The 21333-nt window shown below is 29.6% G+C and overlaps 2 protein-coding genes across 8 annotated transcripts; both read right to left on the reverse strand.

The window, feature by feature from the left end:
• Nucleotides 1-1081: 1081 nt before the first annotated feature.
• Nucleotides 1082-8719, reverse strand: LOC126840983 (peroxidase-like). 6 transcript variants are annotated; one of them, XM_050577102.1, is made up of 15 exons: nucleotides 8689-8712; nucleotides 8496-8623; nucleotides 8237-8395; nucleotides 7742-7772; nucleotides 7440-7637; nucleotides 6865-7035; nucleotides 6616-6797; nucleotides 6191-6386; nucleotides 5722-5919; nucleotides 5256-5403; nucleotides 4914-5070; nucleotides 4682-4849; nucleotides 4411-4609; nucleotides 1319-1424; nucleotides 1082-1255 (listed from the first exon to the last, which is right to left on the reverse strand). In XM_050577102.1, exons 3-15 carry the CDS (start codon nucleotides 8294-8296, stop codon nucleotides 1114-1116), a joined length of 1956 nt encoding a protein of 651 aa, XP_050433059.1. In that variant the 5' UTR covers nucleotides 8297-8395; nucleotides 8496-8623; nucleotides 8689-8712; the 3' UTR covers nucleotides 1082-1113. The 6 variants fall into 6 exon arrangements, with proteins under 6 accessions (XP_050433059.1, XP_050433062.1, XP_050433061.1 ...); XM_050577105.1 differs by having other exon boundaries at nucleotides 8565-8623; nucleotides 8689-8710; XM_050577104.1 differs by having other exon boundaries at nucleotides 8565-8719.
• A 476-nt stretch (nucleotides 8720-9195) lies between these two features.
• On the reverse strand, nucleotides 9196-18056 carry LOC126840885 (uncharacterized). Of its 2 annotated transcripts, XM_050576875.1 has the most exons (8): nucleotides 17763-18056; nucleotides 15097-15236; nucleotides 14817-15019; nucleotides 11367-11459; nucleotides 11036-11183; nucleotides 10834-10967; nucleotides 10406-10537; nucleotides 9196-10066 (listed from the first exon to the last, which is right to left on the reverse strand). In XM_050576875.1, the coding sequence occupies exons 3-8, from the start codon at nucleotides 14998-15000 to the stop codon at nucleotides 9918-9920; spliced, it is 840 nt and encodes a 279-aa protein (XP_050432832.1). In that variant the 5' UTR covers nucleotides 15001-15019; nucleotides 15097-15236; nucleotides 17763-18056; the 3' UTR covers nucleotides 9196-9917. The 2 variants fall into 2 exon arrangements, with proteins under 2 accessions (XP_050432832.1, XP_050432831.1); XM_050576874.1 differs by lacking the exon at nucleotides 15097-15236 and having other exon boundaries at nucleotides 9197-10066; nucleotides 17763-18053.
• Between the last annotated feature and the right edge of the window lie 3277 nt (nucleotides 18057-21333).

Here is a 21333-nt window from a genome sequence, read left to right on the forward strand (position 1 = left end):
TTGGTTGATTTTAATTAGGCGTACAGCTGTCAAATATGACCGTAATGATGACGAACATGAAACCCATATAGGAGTAATATAAATATAGTTTTTAAAAATGTTAAATCTTTGGATGACTAATGTATTGTGTTTTATAATTTATACTCAACTGTCTGCGTTCACACTTTAAGCGAAAGTCAGTAATTATCTAATTATCCGACCTGAAGTATTATAATTATTACCAAAAATATGTTTTAAGGTAGTAAGGATTTAAGGTTTTTTCTTCTAGTTTTTTAATATAATTTGAAAATTATATTATTATATATAGTTATTTAATATAAACGTTGTATTGCCAGTTAAACCGCAGTAAATATACTGCATACTTAATTACTTTACAATGAAATAAATAAAACTCATACTACTTATCAAAACTAAACGTAAATCCTTTAAATTACTCAAATTCTACTATTAAAAATTCTCAATTAGATATGTTTTATACTATTCCGGAAGGACTGTTACCTCACTAACGTACTAGTGATACTAAAATATTATATTAAATATTGACAAATTGTGTTAAATATTCGTCTCCTCCTCTTAAGCCACTAGAACGATTTTTATTTTTATTTCTCCTTCGTCAAACGCTCAAGTTAAATAGGCTATTTAAAAGTTATAATAGTCCACCTCTTTTTAAAAACTTCCACTATGGAACTACAGACAAGCGCAACCTTGTGAATCATTTTTTCGATTTTGGCTGAAATTGTGGTATTTTATAGCGTACAATGTTTGGCTGCTAACGCCATTCAGTGCAGTTTTTCACTAAACGGAAACAACCCAATTTAATCACCAGTTTGTCTTCTTCGTGGACACGAAAATAAATTAGTCACTTCATTGATAGTAGCTTGAAGTGAATAGTACTCTTAATCTCTACGACTACTGAAAAAAGTCGATTGAATGAATTAGAACCTATCTTTTCTTACCTAGTGTATATTGTAATTCGCGAAATTTAGGATTTGTTCTTACAATCCCGGTCAAAGTACAATACTAGTATAATTAAAATTAGCAGATAGATAGATTTATTAAGTTAAATAATGCAGTGTATACATTTAAATAATTAAATATATTATAATTATTCGTTTAAAACTTATTTAAAAATGGCATCGAAGTGAAAAAATTTATAAATTTATCTTGGACGTTTTTTAAGCTCCAAGAATTCTGATGTTTCCATGGATTAAAAGAAAAGTCTCCAATTATATGATTGCAATTTTTTAGCGGATTCCTGAAAATTAATTAAAAACTTCAAGTGAAGTATAATGAACAAAAATTAACTCGTAGTAACTACCGTTTTGATACTTTTCTGAAGGCATCCGGCTGCATTGTTTTAATATCATCTCCAGCCATGCAAAACAACATAGACAAAGAAGTTTTTCTTATCTCTTGCAATTGTTCTAAATAGTTACAAAAATAAATATTATATAATATATTAGATACAAATTCGCATTCAGTCCACATGAAACAAAATGGAGCTGAATAAGTATTTAAAAAAACACAGCCTTCTTAATTTGATTAGATTTCTGTCAATGTCATTTAACCGATAAATATTTTTAAGTATAAAATTAATAACGTTATCTGAAATATGGTACGAAAAAAGCAAAATTACATATAACACATTAATTAATTACATTGCATTAGTAAAAAAAAAAAAATGTTTTCATTGACTAAATTAATTTTACATAAATATTTATAAATTACTTATTTCCTATAAACTTTATTGCTATTCATAAAGAGTATGAAAATAACCTACATTAATGTGAACATATTTTAACTTCAAATATAAACATATTCATTAATTGATACTATTTGTTATTTTATTAAGACTTATAGACAATCTGTGTACAATTTTTTAGCATAATAACTAATAAATATATGTAATAATATTCCTAATACAACAATAGCACTGTGGTACATTTGATAAAGAAGTCACCCATTAGTAATAATTAAATTTTATTATTCTAATTGTTTATTTCTAACACTTTCCTTTTTAAAATTTTTTATCATTCTATTAGGAAGTAACGACATCACTGTCTTTTTAGCCGTTGCCTGGTATAGTCTATGTAGTTTATTATTAAGGGATAAGGCTGTTTTGGTGATTTTGTAAACGGATATGAAAACGTTTGTAAAATTGAATAGCTTCTTCTGTTACAGTTATTATATAGAGATATTTGTGCAAATTATTGTTTGATACTTAAGGTAGGGGGGAGAGGGGGGTTGGTAATTTTCCATAGGGTAAAATTATAGAATTGTTGATTTTTATTAATATTGGACATTTTAGAACCTATATTACCTAATATTACGGTGTAGGTACCTACACCATAATATTTATTATTTAACGGAAAAAACACACTAATTGTGTATTACACAGTTGTGCCGAAATGACACATTGTGTTTGTTTGTCATACAAATAAAGATATTGATTACGGACACAATACGGAACAATACGGGAAAACCGTATTCAGGTAAAGTGATTAAAATAATGATTTTATTTACGAGTAATAATTTTTCTGTACAATTTTTGCGATCAAACGTTAGGACAACCAAAGTTAATTATGTGACCGCATCATAATCATATCTTTAATCATTCATTCTAGCCAACCGGCAATACGTTTTTATAACTTCTAAGGCGCTTACAATATAATTTATTTTTACTTTTCATTACACCATAAAAAAAAGAGTTACAAGTCTACTTAAAGACTAACGGCTGAAATTATAAAACATGGAACATGCTTTAGCCTGCTGGCTCCTGAATAGTGATTATTTCTGATCCATAATCTCTTTGCGATTTATGATGTAATAGTATAATGAAATCTTAATAATTACATGTTCTGGCCAAACGTTTGCATGACGACGAAGTCTCGTTACTATTTCGATGGCTTATATGTTATTATACGTTTAAAGTATGTGCGCTACTTTAGTAACGCAATTTAGTGTCGTTTTCGGGCTGGGGGCCAACGCTAAAGCATGTTCCATGCTGAAGCCTTAAGTTGTATAGGTATGTAAACACATCTTATATTAATTGCGGATTACGCTAAATCTGTTTAAACTACACACGGGTACATAGTAATTGATTTTATTATGAACCACATTTATTTATTTATTCGTATGGCAATGGTACAATGATAGAACGCTTCCACGTAGTGTACCCCGGGCAACGTCTTTAGACGGCTAAAATTCTATCACCCTTCTGGCTGGCATGAACCACATTAAAATGTTGATAAATCAATATAATATTATATTATACATAATATGAGATAGAATATGAGATAATATAACATACAATAAGTTCTTATTCGGTGTTGTTGTATATTAATAGTAGAAACTAAACGTCTAATAACATTTTGCGCGAAATGGCAATGCCGTTAAATGTTAGGCTATATGAAAGAGCTAAAAAAAAAATGTATTATTGTAAATTCACATTAATAATATTTGATGTAATAGCATTGACGTCAAACTGAGTGGCTCAAAGTCAATGAATTAAGCGACAAAAATTGATATTAGAGTTCATTAAGCGCACACAAAGCTGGGTTGTCCACCACGCCTTAGTATAGATTTTTCTTATTTATAAGGATATGTAGAATTTAACAAGAATGAAGAAATATTAAAAAATACCCAGAACAAATAAGTTGTTTTTATTTGTTTAGATTTACGTATGATGCATGATGGCTTTCAGGAACCTTCGGTTTTGTTAAAAATACACCTAATTTAAAAATCATAATTTGGTTTCATTTTGAAAACGTAACATTGACATAAATTTTGTCAATATGTTTTTTTATGAAACATTAAGCCTGTACTACTTTTTGGCCTTCCGTTAAAACATGTATATTGTGACAATATTTAAAAATGTTTTGACAACCAGCTGTGCACATTTTAATTATATTAAAATGTAGTATTAAACATTTTGTAAATACCATTTTACATTGCACTATGTGGACCATAGTCAACATTTTAAACGACGCATTATGTTTTTTAATTTGTATATAATGTACAATTTTAAAAGGATCCTGCACATTTTTCATATTTAACAAAAATTATAATTAAATATTTTCAAACCACAGTTCCGTTCTTTGGATCTTCTTTATTTGCTTTTTATATAGACCATAGCGATTATAAACTTAATTTTCCTACCTAGTTTCTTATACTTTTAGGTATTCTATTGTAAAGTACATTAAACATTAGCAATTAATTTTTATTTTTTTGTTGCCAATGAATGTTGTCCTTAGATTTTGAAACTTTTGGAAATGGTCATTAATATAAATGTCAACGTTGTATGACTATTAAAACCTCAAATATTCTAAATAATAATTACAAAATCAAGTTTGAATTGATTTGTATCTAGTTCGAAATTCAATGTAAAATATTAAACGTTAATAATGTTACCTGGTGTAAAAGGATGAACTAAATCTCCATTTTCGTAGTAAAATCTATCTCCTCGTTGTAGCCGACTAAACTGTTCGGCGATAACCGTCACAAATGTAGGCCCAAGAATCGATCCTTCGACGCTGTTTTCTAATATCCCACCTACAAAAGGTTCCACTTCCTCGATGGATTCGTATTTTGTTTTCAAGAGCTCGATCATCTTTAAATCGGAATTTTCAAGCAGTCAATTAAAGGTATCGTTTGATACGCCACGATTTCAATAAATAATTACATCATGTTCCATAAAACCATCTAAATCTTCCCAGTGTTCCGGATACTTTCTACCGGCCATTTTTAAATATTGGCCATATGTATTCAAACCAATGTCTCTACCTCTTCCGATGTCCGCCGATTCTAAGTCTTGACCAAGCCCGTCACTTTGAAATAACAAGCCCGTGATCTGTGAACGCATAGGTCACTGAATAAGGCAATTTTCTTTTAACCCCTTTATGAAACTTTCTTACGGCCACTGGAAAAAACCTATCCATTTTTCCCATACGCTGATGTGCCATTGCGGTGATAAGTTCATCAAATCGTTTTCCTTCGGCAACCATGCTAACTTTATTGTAATTGTCATTGAGTTTCCACGTGCCGACAACTCTACGTTCACTGTCAACTAACCTAAAAAACAACTTAAATTTGTTAGCTTGACCATTGTTGTTAATGTAGATCGATGAAACTTCAAACACTTGTGTGGATATTATTAGTGCCTACATTCAATTAACTACTAATTTGTTAAAATGTTATGATAGAAAAAGGATTTATACTCTAATTTCCATCAAAATATTTGTACCTCATATACTTACTCGAAATCGTTCACTAACATACTGTGGAATGATCTAAACGCACACCCAGAAAATTCGGTCAGTATCTGAGGATTTACCATTGGATCGTAAACATTGTTATAACCTTCATCATTAACTGTTAACTGTACTGCGTTCATATAAGTTTCTCCTACAAATTTTTACGAATTTAAACACACGATGATCGTATATAAAAATTACATAAAGTAACTACAAAAAAAATGACCTATAAACTCATTAAATCTTTTGTTAGTTTTAGAGTTATTTATTATACAGCAATCACAAAATTTTAAGAAATAAAAAAAAATGTCATAAAAGACTTGTTAAAAATTGTCTAAAATTTAAAATTACAAACATTTTAAACAAAAAATTGTTTATAGTGTTTTTTTTTATATATAAAATATATATATATAGTATTAATTATTTATAATAATATCCCAGTTTTCTTTTGGGATTTATCTTTACTCACCTATGATAATTGGTAAATAATGTTTATATGTAATATGCTGCACAATTGCACAAACTATTCGACGACCTTCTTGGTACAACGTTTCGTCATCCCAATGGTTATTCATTTTTTTCAACTCAAAAACAATCCAATTGTGGATTCTAACAAATATTATCTGCATTACTGCAATTAGAGGAAACAGATTTGCTCTTGCATCGCCTAAACGTACACACATTTCAAATTAGGACAATCCAGCAACCATATACATTTTTTATAAAAAAAAGTTATCTGCAATAATTAATTATATGCTCTCCTCGTCATTAAAATAAGTAAAATACATAAAATATGTGCCTGCAAGATAATCAACCATTAAAGTCTAGAAAATCTTAAACTTCTAGAAAATCTTATTGACGAGTACTTGAATATTATTTATATTTATCTGTTACTACTTTGTACATTTTCTATTTTTAGTTATTGTGTTATTTTAAACCTGCTTGGATGCAAAGAATTGTCGACGGTCCTTCGTTACACACTAACTCAGGTCGGAGTACATTGAGCGGGAATTCACGGCCGTGGACTTTTTTACTTTTTAATAGACCATTTTTAAATTGTCTTAGCTTATGACTTATTCTGTCAGAAGATCCATACACAAATGACGCATCAATAAAAGCAGTATTTAGGTTTATCTAAAAAATTATGAATAGTTGTTATACATGTATTTTTTATGATTGTATATGCATTTTCTTACCTCGAGTTTTATATTATTTGGAGAGGATTAGGGAATTAATAATTTTGTTTAAAAAAATATGACCAAAAAACCTACAACTTATGCTCGAAATCGTTCAAATATTTATGCCTGTTATGGGCACAATTAATTCATAAACACTAAACGGTTTCGGATAAATTATTTCTTACTGGAAGTGCTGGAGTGATATTGCATTTTATATCTAGAGTATTGAAGATTCGCTGCAAATCCATACACGTTACGTTGAAACGAGAGTAAAATTTATCGTCGGCTGGAACAGAAATCGCTTGACAACTATTAAGACTTTTGGTGGAAGGTTGGTTCGGTTGATTAAAACCACAACAGCTAGGTCCTTGAATTTAAAAGCGATTTTATGGCATACTCTTGATTGTCTTTTAAATTTCAATAACTAATTTCACCATTTTTTGTCGGAGAAAGCGTTACGTCATGTGCTATCAATTGGCCCCATTGCATCACAGACATGGTGTACAGGTCGTCCTCGAAGTTAAGGTCCGTGAAAAATATGTCAGATAACACTCTGGGAGTATCCAAGTTTCTTCCACTTTTCTGAGTTCTAATTTCCATAATACCTATCCAACAAAATAAAGGACGTGCTATTTGTGCGTGTTATTTTTGGCAAAAGACGATTCATTTTTAAATGCTTCAAGTAAGTATTCACTCTACATTTGTCCTATTGTGCGTTTATCTACTGGTAAAAGTTATATCAGGGGCGCATTTAATGAGGGTGGCTAGGGGGCTAAGCACCGTCGGTGCGGAAGTTCAGACTTACGTTTAAAAACTCTTAAGCTCCCCGGAAATTTTGGTAAAAATTAAAAACACTATTTGGAGGCTATGCTGGCATTTTTTCGAGAGCACAAAGGAGTTCAGAAGAATTTGAATCCTTTTGGTTTTTATTACCCAGGGTTTTAAGCTCCTCTAAGCTTGTCAAGTTAATTCCACTACTGAGTTATATGCATTTCCCTATTCGACTTACCGTCCTTGTAGAGTGCGGGCAACAGACGGGTAGTTGCTGTGTTCGCCATTCCCCACGTTGGGTGTTCTAAGTTAGTACAGTTTCCGTTTATCGTTCTGTACTCATAAGAAGAATTGCACGTAAGAAAAAATTTCGCTGCGGAACAAACGTCTCCGGCATTTTGTTCTTTTGCGCTTAAAACATATTCTAATAATGGCCCTAACAAATTTTACAGTCTCGATTAAATTTCTTAGAGTGTAATTATTATGAAAAAAGTAAAATACTGTATTTAAATAAAAATGTTAATAAAATTACTCGATTACCTTGACTGACTTGATCAAACGAGTCAACTACCTAAAAAAATATAATTAATACACATTGCGTAAAACTATTTTGTAATAAAAAAAATTGTATGCAAGTGCGTAATTAAGCAAATTTAAAACCAAGGGTCCGGATAGAGTTTCAGGTAGAAATCATATTTTACTAGCTATCAAAATATAATACATATATTTTTGTTACAAAATTAAATATGTTTTCCAGAATCTTACAATCAATTTACACAATTAAAATTAAAAAAATAGATTTAGTTTGTTCCGGAAAGAATTACTCGAGTAAAAACAAAATTATTGTCCGACTCTAAAAAACAATTTTTTATACTGGAAAAACTTTTTTTTTAGCTAACCTAGTTATATGTTGGGTGATGCCGGAATATTATCCGGATCCTTGTTCAAAAAAATTCTTCGCTGACTATTATAATATAATAATAGTCAGAAAATATAGATCTTAATTAATAATTATACTAATATGGCTTTCCTTACTTGATTTAAGTAAACCGAAAATCCAATTCCAAATGTTACAAAACAACAAAACAAATTCATATTCACAATTACAATATTCTAGAATTGGAACGCATAGAAAGCCATGTTCGATTTATGCCCAACTATAAAATAAGACTTTGACACCGATTTCCTTAAACACTATGTAAGTAATTAAAAATGTATTAAATTATTGTCTAAAAATCGAATAAACATTAATTTTGTAATATTTTTGTCTCGGCTACTTAGAATTAAAACTAACATATTATTACTAAGTACTAATGAACTGATGTCGTTATGTAATTGATATCCACTCAAAAAGAAACTTTACCCTATTCTCTCATGTACTAAGTGTCTCTTTTACTGTTTAAGAGTAATATACTCTATAATCTATAAGAAAATATAAAATTTTTAGAAAAAAAAATGTACTTATAGTAAATAAGTAAATTAGTTACGCGAATTTTGATAAATATTACTGGCAACCATTTCACGAAATACTTTGTAGTAAACTATTTACAATCAGTAATATAACAAACTCGAGCTTTAAAAAACATAAAACTAGTAGATTAGATAATAAGTCGTGATAATTATAGTGTAATGCATTTACGAATATCAACTAACGTGCACCACGAAATGTAGTAGTAAAGATTATTTTTATTACTAATCGTCTACTGATTAACATATTTCTGATTACGACGACAAAAACATGTCCAAATTTTAATTTTTTTAAATAATTATTAAATACATATAGGTACATATAGGTATTTGGAACTATTTTACTGTATTGAGCATTTTTTTTAAAAACTATGATTTTCTTTAGTTTGTTATACCTACTGTCATATTAACGTTACGTTATTTAAACGTATTTAAAAGCAAATAAAGTAAAAACAAAGTATGGATACTAATTTTATTTTAAAATATAACAAAAACATTTTACTAGAATACAATGTACATGACGATGTATATAAACTATATTTACAATACCTACCACATCTCTTAATAAATAAATTACATATTCTGAAAATAAACTATTAACTGTTTTCAATAAAAGAACGTTAATTACTGGCTTATTTTATGGTGTTAAACATTTTGAATATCTTGATAGTAATTCTAATGTTAATTTCGAATGTTAACAACTTATTTACGACATCGAAGAAGCGACTTTAGAAACGTTATTAAAAAAAATTCAGAAAGGGTTACTGAAAAACGAGACAAATACATTTTTAATAAAAGTGTAAATCAACAACCTATTTATACGATGGCAAGTCGTTAAATGGCCGTTTACATCAGCTGTGCTTAAACCTAAGGTAAGGTATAATTAACCCTATATTTTTTAAACTATACTTTTATAAGTTTAACTTGGGAGAACTTACGACAGTGGCGTATATATACAATATTTATAAATGTCACTATCGACCTAGTTAGCTTATCGCAACATAAAATAATTGTTATTGAAAATTATATAATGTCTAAATTAAAATAAATCTTTGGAAATTTACAAAATATAAATGGGGATCTGTAAATACTATTACTATCACTTAAAAATGTATAATTTGATCAAATTATTTAATCATAATAAATATAAATACATTTTTTTTTTGTAATGTGGAAATAGAGTCTAAAAGATATACCAGTAAACCACATATCATATTAAATATATTTATGAAAATAATTTTGATTTGTTTTATGGCAATAGCAGGCTAAAGTCAAAGTTATTAAATGCATCGTTCCAAATTTTTGTAAAGGCCACGGCAACTAGGTCATTAATAATTGGTTTCACAACTGGCAAACCAACTCTCCATGAAGCATTTATTATTCTGTCCAAAACGTTCTCTGTAAGAATTAAAAAAAGTTCAGCAATTTTTAATTACAATTTTAAGTACATATCCTAGTTGCTTTTCGTTAGAACTTCAAAGCGTTACACGTGAATTTCGTTGTTATCATATTCATAACTACTTAAGTGGTTAAGCAGTTCTGTATACTTGTATTAAATATATAATTTTGATTATCACTTTAATGTACTGTATTTTAAAAAATAAATACATTTTTATTTTGATACTTAATCATTTTTTAAGCACCCAATATATAAACATGATGAAAGTTCATCTGAAGCCAAATCGGTATGCTTACCATTTAGTTTTAATTTGTACTAAACAATGTGTTTAAACTCACCCATTATAACTCTACCCCGCAAGAGGTTGCTTATGTGCAGGGACATATTTCCGATTTCCAGCAGTTCTACGGCTACTTTGATCTTGTCAGAATTTTTTGGTTTACTAATCGTCATCGTTTGTATATAATCATCTAAAAAACAATCGTTCACTATTGAATTACGCAATTCTTATGCATACACAATTAAATAGTGAATGTCCAACTAGAGTTATTACAGTAATTATAGTTAAGAACGTAAAAATGAAGTAGCCTTTTACTTTTAGAAAAATAAAATGTGTTTATTGGCAATAGGCTGTATACCTGGGAATAACAGACTCAATGTATCTGTGACGAGTTTTTTTTTAATTTTATTATTTTATAAGCGTCTTTAACAGTGTAAACCACATTTGACTCGCCCAGTGTGTGTTTACTCGGTGTGTTACACTTACATAAGGTCATGTTGAACTGGCCGACAGTTGTGACGCCGGGTCGTAACAAGGTGCTCTCCACCTCGTAGTAGCCCTCGAGGTATTTTTCAGGGAAATAATGTGTCAGTTTCATCGAGTTGGTGTTGAAATTCGTTCTGAAAAACAATTAAACAACCGTTAGACCGATAACGTTCATTTTCTTAAACCGGCCAAAACCGATTACTTGACTTTTCTGATTTCCGACAATCTCCACCCGCTTTCGGTAACGTTGAATATAGACAACCTGTAGCCCAGTAAACCGGCTCTTTGGCTCTGCCTGACTTCGGCAGCGAAAAATGGATCGAACGGCGGGATTCCCAGTTCGGGTACGCCTAGAACGCAAACGGCCAGGTTCATATTTTATGCATAATAGTCGAGTTTAATGTAAACAGGTTTGAACAGAATTTATAAAAAGACGGACGACTTTGCCACTCAAACGAATTGTCATTGAAGGGGCAAATTTTGTTTGTGTATCCAGTCCAAAAATATTGTTTAAAAAAAAAATGCGCTCTTACCGGTGGGGAAATAACTTCGGACGCCATTGATTGCATTCCTTATACAGTCGTCAAACTCGTTTGTACGGGTTTTGCATTGTGAAAAATGTTTACCTGCACATAAGAATGAACACGGTTAAGATAGCTAATAATAATATTATGTAGGTACACCAGGCACGGCATAGACTATGTGTTAAAAATCGAAAGGATCGGGATGTACCATAACGGCTAATCCGCGTACATTCACTCGACACCGGTAACAGAGCGTAAACTCATTCGTAATATTGTTATGTAAAAAAAATAATAATAACTCGATTGTAAGCATATATTTTCTAAATGTGTTGGGCGACTTGTAAAAAATGTCCAGCGTGTGGTCGATATTTAGATATATTAATTTATGACTCTATCTCGACTTGAACGTTATTTTACGTGTTTTTTATATAATTGACTTCCGTCTATTGCCTAATTATGTCTATAAAAATGGTCATAAGGTTTCGGGTTTTTTTTTCTTCAATAAACAACTTGTCATTCGATTTTGTATTTTGTAATTATCAATATAATTCATTGCCTGCAAACGATTGATATTAGTAGAGGTGTATGTATTATTTATTTTAACTACACAATAATTGAATGGATTGTGGGAGAACTTAAATATCGCGAAATATTAAACCAAATTTAAAAACATCACACTAAGTTTACTATCATGTTGAACGATATTTCCTGCATAAATGTTTTCTTTTTAACATTGTTTTATTACAAGTACACAGACAGGAGAGATCAGAAATTGGTGTCTTAAAAAATTTCTATAAATCTACTTCACCGGATATAAAATATTACAACAGTCGTTAAAAAATGTTGCTCTTGAATAATCATATGAACTATAAATAATACTTTTATTTTTATTAATGACATAACTGCAGTCCATAATATATACGTATATATATATTTAATAAATAGTTACTGGTCCATCAGGTCAACAAAACGAACACAGTGAAAGTCAACCGGTTTTCGTTTTATCAACACACTTACAAGTAAACCAAATATAGGTTTTTTTGTCTCTACAAGCTATAACATTATTATTTTTACAGCGACACTACGAGTATATGAGAATACTACGGTAAATTGTGTTATTATGACTTGAGAATTTATGTACACCAAAGTAAATTGTTTAACGTAAAAGTAATAAATAAATACATTCAATTTTACACCTGCTGACCTTTATGTTGCTTAAATAAAACCTACACATTTACATACAATCACTTGAAGTTTTAAACTTTGAAAATAAACCCAAAATCATCCTCTCGACTGCATTAACCTATTCAAGTAAAACATTTTTTCTTGATAGTGTTACTAATAGTGAACCAATTTTTTTTTTTAGAAATAAATGAGACCGGCAAAATCAAATTTTGAATACTGTTTAAATAAGAAACAATATTAATAATATATATTTTATACGTATCTACAAGTACACACAATAATTGTTAATTTTAAAAACCGTAAAATGGTATAGGTATATATTTTTAGTTTAGTATTTATCAACTCGTGAGTCTTTTAAAATGTTATGCTTCTTGTTTAATTACTAAATCGTGTCCTATTATGTAACAGTAAGTAAGTATTTATTTGTTCGTCATTTAGAGAGTACAATTTTTATTTTTCGCTCACGGTCTATGGATTATAATTCATAAAAGTTGGTATTGTTTTTTTTTTTTTTTAGAAAAATCTAATACAATGTGGATTTATCCTTTATAGGATGGATATAGTATAGCATAAACAAAAAATACTATGTTTTTATTTACTGTTCACTGTTAAAATCAATGTTGACAAAAATAAAATAACAATATTTATAATTCTTACAATACGTAATGTACAAAAAAAAAAACAATAAAATAATACTAAATACGTAATCTCAGTTGGGATTTATTTAAAAAAAGCATAACTACTATTCTTTAAATAAGGTCAATGATTTTGCAACAGTCGATAATTATAAAAAGAGACACCTATCGCTATACAACATGATTTTTTTAATAGCCTACTGTTCAGTTGTTGGTACCTATCCTACTGCAGCAACCAATAAAATATGTCTGTAAGAAACACTCACAAATTTGTACCTAATAGTTTATGTTTTCATTTGTTTTATAATTATAATTAGTAATTTTAAACAATTGCTTTCAACAGTAACCCAAAATATTTAATTGGTCAATTACTATAATAAAGCTCTGTATATAACTTATATATTTTACTCTAACTATTTACAAAAAAATAGTTACTATCCAATGAGGGAAAGGGGGGGGGCAGCAAATTAAAAGCCACATGCCTCAGTTTTATTTTTTATTTGGTCAGTAACAGGGGGTCATATAGATCCTATTTTCTTCTAAGACCTAGCACTGTACTTAAGTGCATATTCAGTCCGGATTCTACTATATATTTGTAAACAATTTTACTCTACTTTAAAACAGAAATTTTTACTATGGATAACTAAATGAAATTGTAATTTGTTTTTATTTTAAATATTTATTTTAATTCTGACGGTTAGTATAACTATTTGTTACATTGTTCTATTAATTTAACTATTAAAATAAAATATTTTGTATTTATTTATGTGATTTTATGTTTTTAGGGGCTATTATTGGAGATTTATAGCTTTAGTTGTTTTATAGAAAGGCTAATACTTTAATCCCTGTGTGGTCCGTACATCTAATCAAACCATAATCTCTAAATAAATGTCTACAATTAATTACTAAGCAGGTGATTTAATTCATTGGCATCACTTTCATGGTCGTGCGTCATTATGTATAAACAATTCTTCTTTTAAGATTTTAATCGAAAACAACATCGAAAGACTTCAACTAATACGTATAATTAACTCTTATACTCTTATAGAATTTAGTACTAAAAAATACACATCTCATTGTACAGCTATATTAGATTTAACATTAGTTTTCAGATTTAAGTTTTATGATTAAATTGTTTGTTATTGTATAGTAGGTACAATATTTTAGGTTTACACAACAACAGGTTGCCCTTTCGTTAAAAAACGATTTTTTGGTTTTAATCCACTATTTTTATTAGCTCAAAGTAAATAAGCTCAATCTGTTCGTAGTTAAGTTTCACAACTTCCAAGCTACATATTATAGTCTTAAAAGTGAAATTTGTAAGTAAATTCGAACAAAAATCGAGATTGGTATAATTAACAAGATTTTTATTCAACTAAATATACTAGTTCTATTCTATTTTAAATTAATTTAATACTGTATTTTAAATATGTATAAATTTATTTATTTATTTGTTAAAGTTATTATAATAAGTACCTGATTTTTAATAATAATCTTCACATAAATTGAAGTATCGATCATGACACATTTCTACTGTATCTAACCTAACCACATATTATGAGATTTATTGTTTTTAGTTTGTATTTATAATTTAATTTGTTTAATGAATAATGAGCGTAATGATAAGTGGTGTACTCACGAAATTCGGCAGCGCCACCTCCATTGGCCTTACTTGGGCCGACAACCACATTGCTGTCCAACGACTGTCCGGCTGTTAAAGCAGCTAACATAAGAAATAAAGTAAATTTGATGATTAAACATCTCCGAGCTTCTGATAAAGGCATTTTATATTCAATGGATACGCGTATGGAGTAGATGTTCATTTAAATCGCTCCTACATAACTGCAAAAAAAAAAATACATTTTTGTAAATAATTTATGTTAAAATATCCTGAAAATAATAGTGTACGTAATTACTACCGCAATAAGAACGTTTGTCTGGAAAATCCTAAATAGTAACTGAAGGTCTTTATGCGCATACTTATTGAATGAATCCAATTGTTAAAATGCGCATAACTCGAGTGTGCATCTACCGTTGCGAAGAAAAGCTCAACAATCTTCTATTAATTAATTACAATCAAGTTAGGCTCCGTGTTGCACAACTTTAATTTTGTAAGAAAGTATCATATAATTTTTTTTATGTAAAAAAAACAACAGTTTAAATGGTCGTAGAATTCAACTCTCGAGGCGGAAGAGATTTTTTTTATTATTTAGTTTACTACATTGTATACTTGCACATAAAAAATAACTTCTTTATTAAATTTGTTTTACCTCAAGAAACGATCATAGGGTAACCGGTAATGTCACTATATAATGTTTGTTTACCGTTGTTCAGCAACTTCATGTTCATAATATAGTGTCGTCAATCACGCGTCTTAACGTAATATTAAGACATAACGAGCAAGTTACTTCGTTCCAAGATATAATTATCATTTAGTAATTTATGAGTTATTTTAATCATTATTAAATATTAACTACATTTACATAAGGATTTATTACGGTGTTATTATGTAAACATTTTATTTATTCATACGAATAAATAAAATGTAAACACGAGACATGTTATCGTAACATTGTTTATTTCTACATAATATTCTCCAGCTGATAACGTTTTTGTGAATCTCGGTAAAATCTATCCGTGTGAGACTTTATTAATTATTATTTAAATTGAACAGCGCGGACATTATTGTATGTTATATTCGTCCATTTGTTTCTAGACTACTGTTGTATAATATTTCTACTTTTTAGAAAGTATACAAATTAAAGTCCCAATTTCATTAAAATTAAAAATATTATTTGTGGATAAGATTGTTTTCTTGTTTTTTTTTAAAGGTAAAAATATTCAAAATGATTTGTGATCTCTTTTACTTTTACGTTGTATACACCGTTAAAACCAGATTGATTGTTGTCATTACTAAAAATATATTAAATACATATAGTTATAAACAATATATAAATATATAGTTATTGCTACAATTATATTAAACGCAAATGGATAGTTGTAATATATTGAAATGACATTTTTATCCATAGCGATAATAATTCTTGGACCTCAAAAGATCAGATTTTATGCGAATTCAAGACATTGTCACATGGTGATCGTTATTTGATTATAAACTTGAATAGCAGACATTTATCGGGACAGTGTTAACGATTTACGTGCGTAAGTCGATTAACGATTTATAGATTAAAATGGTATTCTAAACAGTTGAAATGATTGGTGTCGAGGTCTCGAAAACTCATCGTCGAACAATCGGTTTGTAAATATTCACAGAAGGTCAAAATCGATTAATAGATTCTGCGTGTAATTTCGAAAGACAAATGTGTTATACCATGTGGATGTGGGGATCGGTGGTACACATGTGTACAAAATCGTTCATAGAACAATAGACACTGGCGCCACATTCAGTTACTACCCAGTAGCATAGTATATCCAACGATTCGTTCTTACAGACATAATAGATCTATCAATCAATGACGCCAGTTAACCGACGTGCACGGTGTTAAAACGGTTTTAATTAGTAATAGTTAATAGTTTACAGTTTTGACTTGGAATCCAGGCACAAATTAAAGTTCTTTTTTTATTTAATATTTTAAAAAATGATACGTTTATTTATAAAAGTTCTAATTGCACTTTTATTTTGAAAAACGTACAAATATCAGTTATGTTTATTTAACTTTAACGATAACGTTAATGTTAGAACTTTTTTTAAGTTCTTTTATTATTGTCACAATGAAACTATTTGAAAAATGTTCAGGATATTTTCGGGACCCTGCTTGAAATATAACGGTGTAATAATAAAAAAAAACTCATCATTATCAATTTTAACTTACATTTTTACCAGCCTTAAATTTGTAATTTTTACATCTGTCTGCGAAGGACTTATTTTTTTATAAACTATATTCTACCGACTAGATTCTATCGTAATTCGTATCTAGGAATTTAAGAACCTAAATAAATATAAGATAAAAAAATGTCGAGCCAGTTCTCGGTATTAAATACTTTTTTTTTACCTACGTCCAAATTTGAATGTAGCGGGAAAAAAGGAAGAGGAAGACCAAAGAAAATATGGATGGGTAGAATAGAGAGTGATATGAGAATAGCTGAGGTGATTGAACGAGATGTAGACCGAGCTCTATGAAAGTGTAGGATTAGGGTGGCCGACCCCATGTAGTTGGGAGTGTAAGGCGAAGATAAAGAAGAAGAGACCTATGTCCAGATTACTGTCATGCTTACTTATTACAGGATAATGTATAATTATATTATTTATATGTGTTGATATAGAGGGCATGTTTTCTTAAGTTCATTAGCAATTTCCAACTTTTAGTGCATACAAAACTATTTTGGAAAACCAAATCCACTCTCGCAGTTCAAATTTATATGTATGCATATCTTATCAAGTAATAACAAAATAAATTATGAATTTTTCTTTTGAACACTAATTGACAATCCACTCATCCGAGGTTTTGTTTTAGTTTTGTGCAGTAAGAAAAATTGTTTTCCGGTCGAAAACTAAAAGCGCTTGTTGGACATACGGTGTGGGAATCTTTCATCCGGTTTGCGCGCCAAATTTTGAAGCACTTACCCCATAAGCGATGGTCAACTTTTGGAAGACTACTCTTCTGCGGTTGAGGGCCGTCCAAGTATAATTTTGCCAAGACGGATATGTCGAAGAACCGGTGATCGTTGAACACACGACACGAGTAGACTAACCGTAATGTCGGCGGCCAATCAAATGCACATTCGCAGCTTCGTGTCGGACCAACGTATGCGTAAGCAGTGATTAAATTATTGGTGCGGTGCGACCGACCTGATGTGTATAATAAACAAACGGAGACTTAAGGCCGGTCGGTGAAAGGGAAACGGTTACGGCGCAACGTGTAACAGTAACGACCGCGGTTCGGTAAGCTGCTCGCCGATGATGATGCTGCATCCTCTCCTCCGTGTACGCTATCCGTCGCTACCGGCATGCTCCTGTAAGCAATTGGAAGGGAGACGACATAATTACGACTTAGCTTCCAACTGTGTAACGATACTGTAATAGTAATTAACGTAATTTCGCTCGTCGACCCTATCCTTAGACGTATATATATATATATACTTATTATCTTCCTAAGTCCTACTTACACACATCTACAGGTACACGCGGTCCTATCGTTATTCAAATAAAATTATCACTCAATTATCAAATTTATATCTTACTTACAGTGTGATCAAAAACCAAATACATGGAAAAAATGTTAATTTTGAAATCTAAATTACAATGAATGTCTGGCCTGACCTCACAATCCTTATACATTTTTAACTGATGTGCAAACGGTTAGGTGCGTTTTGTGTATACTCCAAGTTCTAACGACTGTTATTGTAATACAAGTATACAGCAAAACGAAACAACACCGTCCGCTTCGACGATATAGGGATGCGTGCACATATAGTATGCAACAAAACTGCTGTCGCGGTGTTCGATTCTCCGATGAGCGAGTTTAATCAGATATAGAGTTGTCTTGACTCTTGAATCATAAATACAGCATCAGTCAGTCTAAGGCTCACCTATATTACATGGTAAATGGTAATTTATACAATGTGGCCTTTCGTTTCATCAAATTTTTTTTACTGTAAATGGTAATTTATACAATGTGGCCTTCGTTTCATCAAATTTTTTTTACTGTCCCTTTTTTATATATATTCAAGTGATCGAACCTCGAATCAACTGATTTATCTATCTATCTACTAATGTACCGCTGAGCCTGCTTTTTGTGTACTTTCATTTTCAGTGCATTCTAAATTTCCCAATATGTTCGTTTTATAATTTTTTTAAAAAAGCAATCAAGTCGTTGAATACGATACATGGTCGTAGAGGATACGCCCTTGTTGCATGTAAACGCCTCATATATAATTAAAACTATTGGACGGTTCCAAAAAAACAAAAATACTACGTGATAAAGCTTAAAAATGAACACATATTTCATACACAACCGTTTTTGTCCTAATAGTAATTCAGATTTAAAATATTTTGGTTGACGAATATGCAAACGTCGACCGAATTCATTTTATTTTAAAATTCAAGCGCTTCTGATGGCCAGGTTAATATTTTAGTTGGTAATCCCTTTAGATTATATTTACACAGAATCCTACCCAATAAAATATTTTTCATTTTTTTAACAAGTATAAAGAAAGAACAAAATAGCAAATAGGTAAATACTAAAATGGGTATATTTTGTTTTGTTGTAAAGCTATTATCTCTTTTTTATGGACTAAAGATCGACTTGCATTTTTTGTTTTTAAATTAAAGTTTTTGTAAAAACGTTTATATTTTTACTTATATTGTCAGTTATTCCAAACAACAAACATAGATATTGCTCTTCAAATGCGTTTGTGGTAACTGATGAACCAAGCATGAAACCAGTAATCTATTATTAATGATATTAAAAAAAAAAACACTAATATTAATAATTATTTATTTATTTGTTAATGCATATCATGACGTAACAATTACTATTATTATTGTTTAAAAATATTCCCTTATTATTCAATACGTAACGATACGGCAAGGTAAGTTTTATAAAAAATAATGCAAACTGTACTATTCGAAATTCGCATATTAACATAATTATTAATATAAGTTATAACACACACCATACTAGAAAATAACAACACATTATGTCATACTTACAGCCTACTTTCTTTGTCCGGGGCTTATAAATAATACTTAATCATTTTTTAATTTTTCGATTCTAATTCATAACATAATTTTTAAACTTGGAGATGAAGATTTCACTTAGCAGTTTGCCCCTCAAAGAGTTTTTAAAATATTATGATACATTTTTTGGCTACCTTAAAATAAAATACTAAGGTAAGGTAAAGAAAAAAAAAATTTTTAACATGATATTTTATATAAAAAAAAGGTTTGATTTTCAAATTCTAATACCATTAAGTATATATTATGCAGTATTGTAAATAATTAGGCACACTTATCGCTTATTTCACAGATCTCGAAGGCCTATCAATTTGGCGTACAATAATTAACAATTTTTATACGTGTGGGTATCATAAATATACACTGTACAGTGTACATAATTACACAATGCACATCATATAATATTATTACATGCATCTATCCTCCAAATGCATTTCGTTAAAACTCACTTCATCAACAAGTAACAACAATGACGTTCATAGCCTACAACAATACTATAATGTTCGCAGAACTTCAGGTCATTTAGACCCTTAAAATTATATGGATAGGTACTTAACTTGGGCACTCAGTAAACGTCCATAATATATGAACTGCGATGAATCACATATTATTATGTTATGTACACTTGAGATAGAGTGTAACCGGATAAAAATAAAAAACGAGACGCAAGTGAATGTTACCGATTACGTTGTTCGCCTTTTTAGAGTTCATAATATACTATATAGGTACCTACTATATAAACCTAGTACACAAGTCACTATATTTCAGTTATATATCTTCATAAAACACACGTGTACCTAATCATAAATTACGGCAGAGAACAAAAAAAGCATAACTAAAAAATATCAATTGCAATAATCATCTTGTACGTACGATTCATAATATAAACTATAAAGTATAAAGTCAACTGTCAACAAAGCCCGCAAGAATTAAAATATTCAAATTCTATAATTATATTTCTATGACGGTCGCTAATATATGATAATAAAAATTAGTATTACTTTTCAAACATATAAAATGTATTTTAAAAAAAAATCTACTACGAACCGTCGTTGTTTTTCCTTTAAGACAGATTTTTGAATTGTAATGTATTTTTACTTTCCATTTAATTTTTTGCACGCATCATCTCGTTTGCTTTTAATTCCAGAAAAAGTCATCATTAAATTGGTCTGTTTTCTACATCACATTTACACTGATATATATATATATCATCTATAATCCGTTCACTAACAGTAATTTGTCTGATGAGTGATTAAATAAAAACTATAGTAGCATGTTTCAATTTTTAGTCAATGAATGAATTCACGAAAATAGTTTAGTTTTTAATGGTCGATATGGTTATATCAATAATATAGAGGGAACACTATTTATTTAAATAACGTTTATATATGTATAAATCACAATGCATATATTTTTTTCTTTTCAAATAACCACATATGTTTAAAGGGAAAATGTATAG

The sequence above is a fragment of the Adelges cooleyi genome, unplaced genomic scaffold, assembly GCF_023614345.1.
Source record: "Adelges cooleyi isolate 19-005CV unplaced genomic scaffold, UGA_ACOO_1.1 ACOO_flye_CR_arks_rails_tigmint_CR_PRNA_376, whole genome shotgun sequence".
Classification (NCBI taxonomy): domain Eukaryota; kingdom Metazoa; phylum Arthropoda; class Insecta; order Hemiptera; family Adelgidae; genus Adelges; species Adelges cooleyi.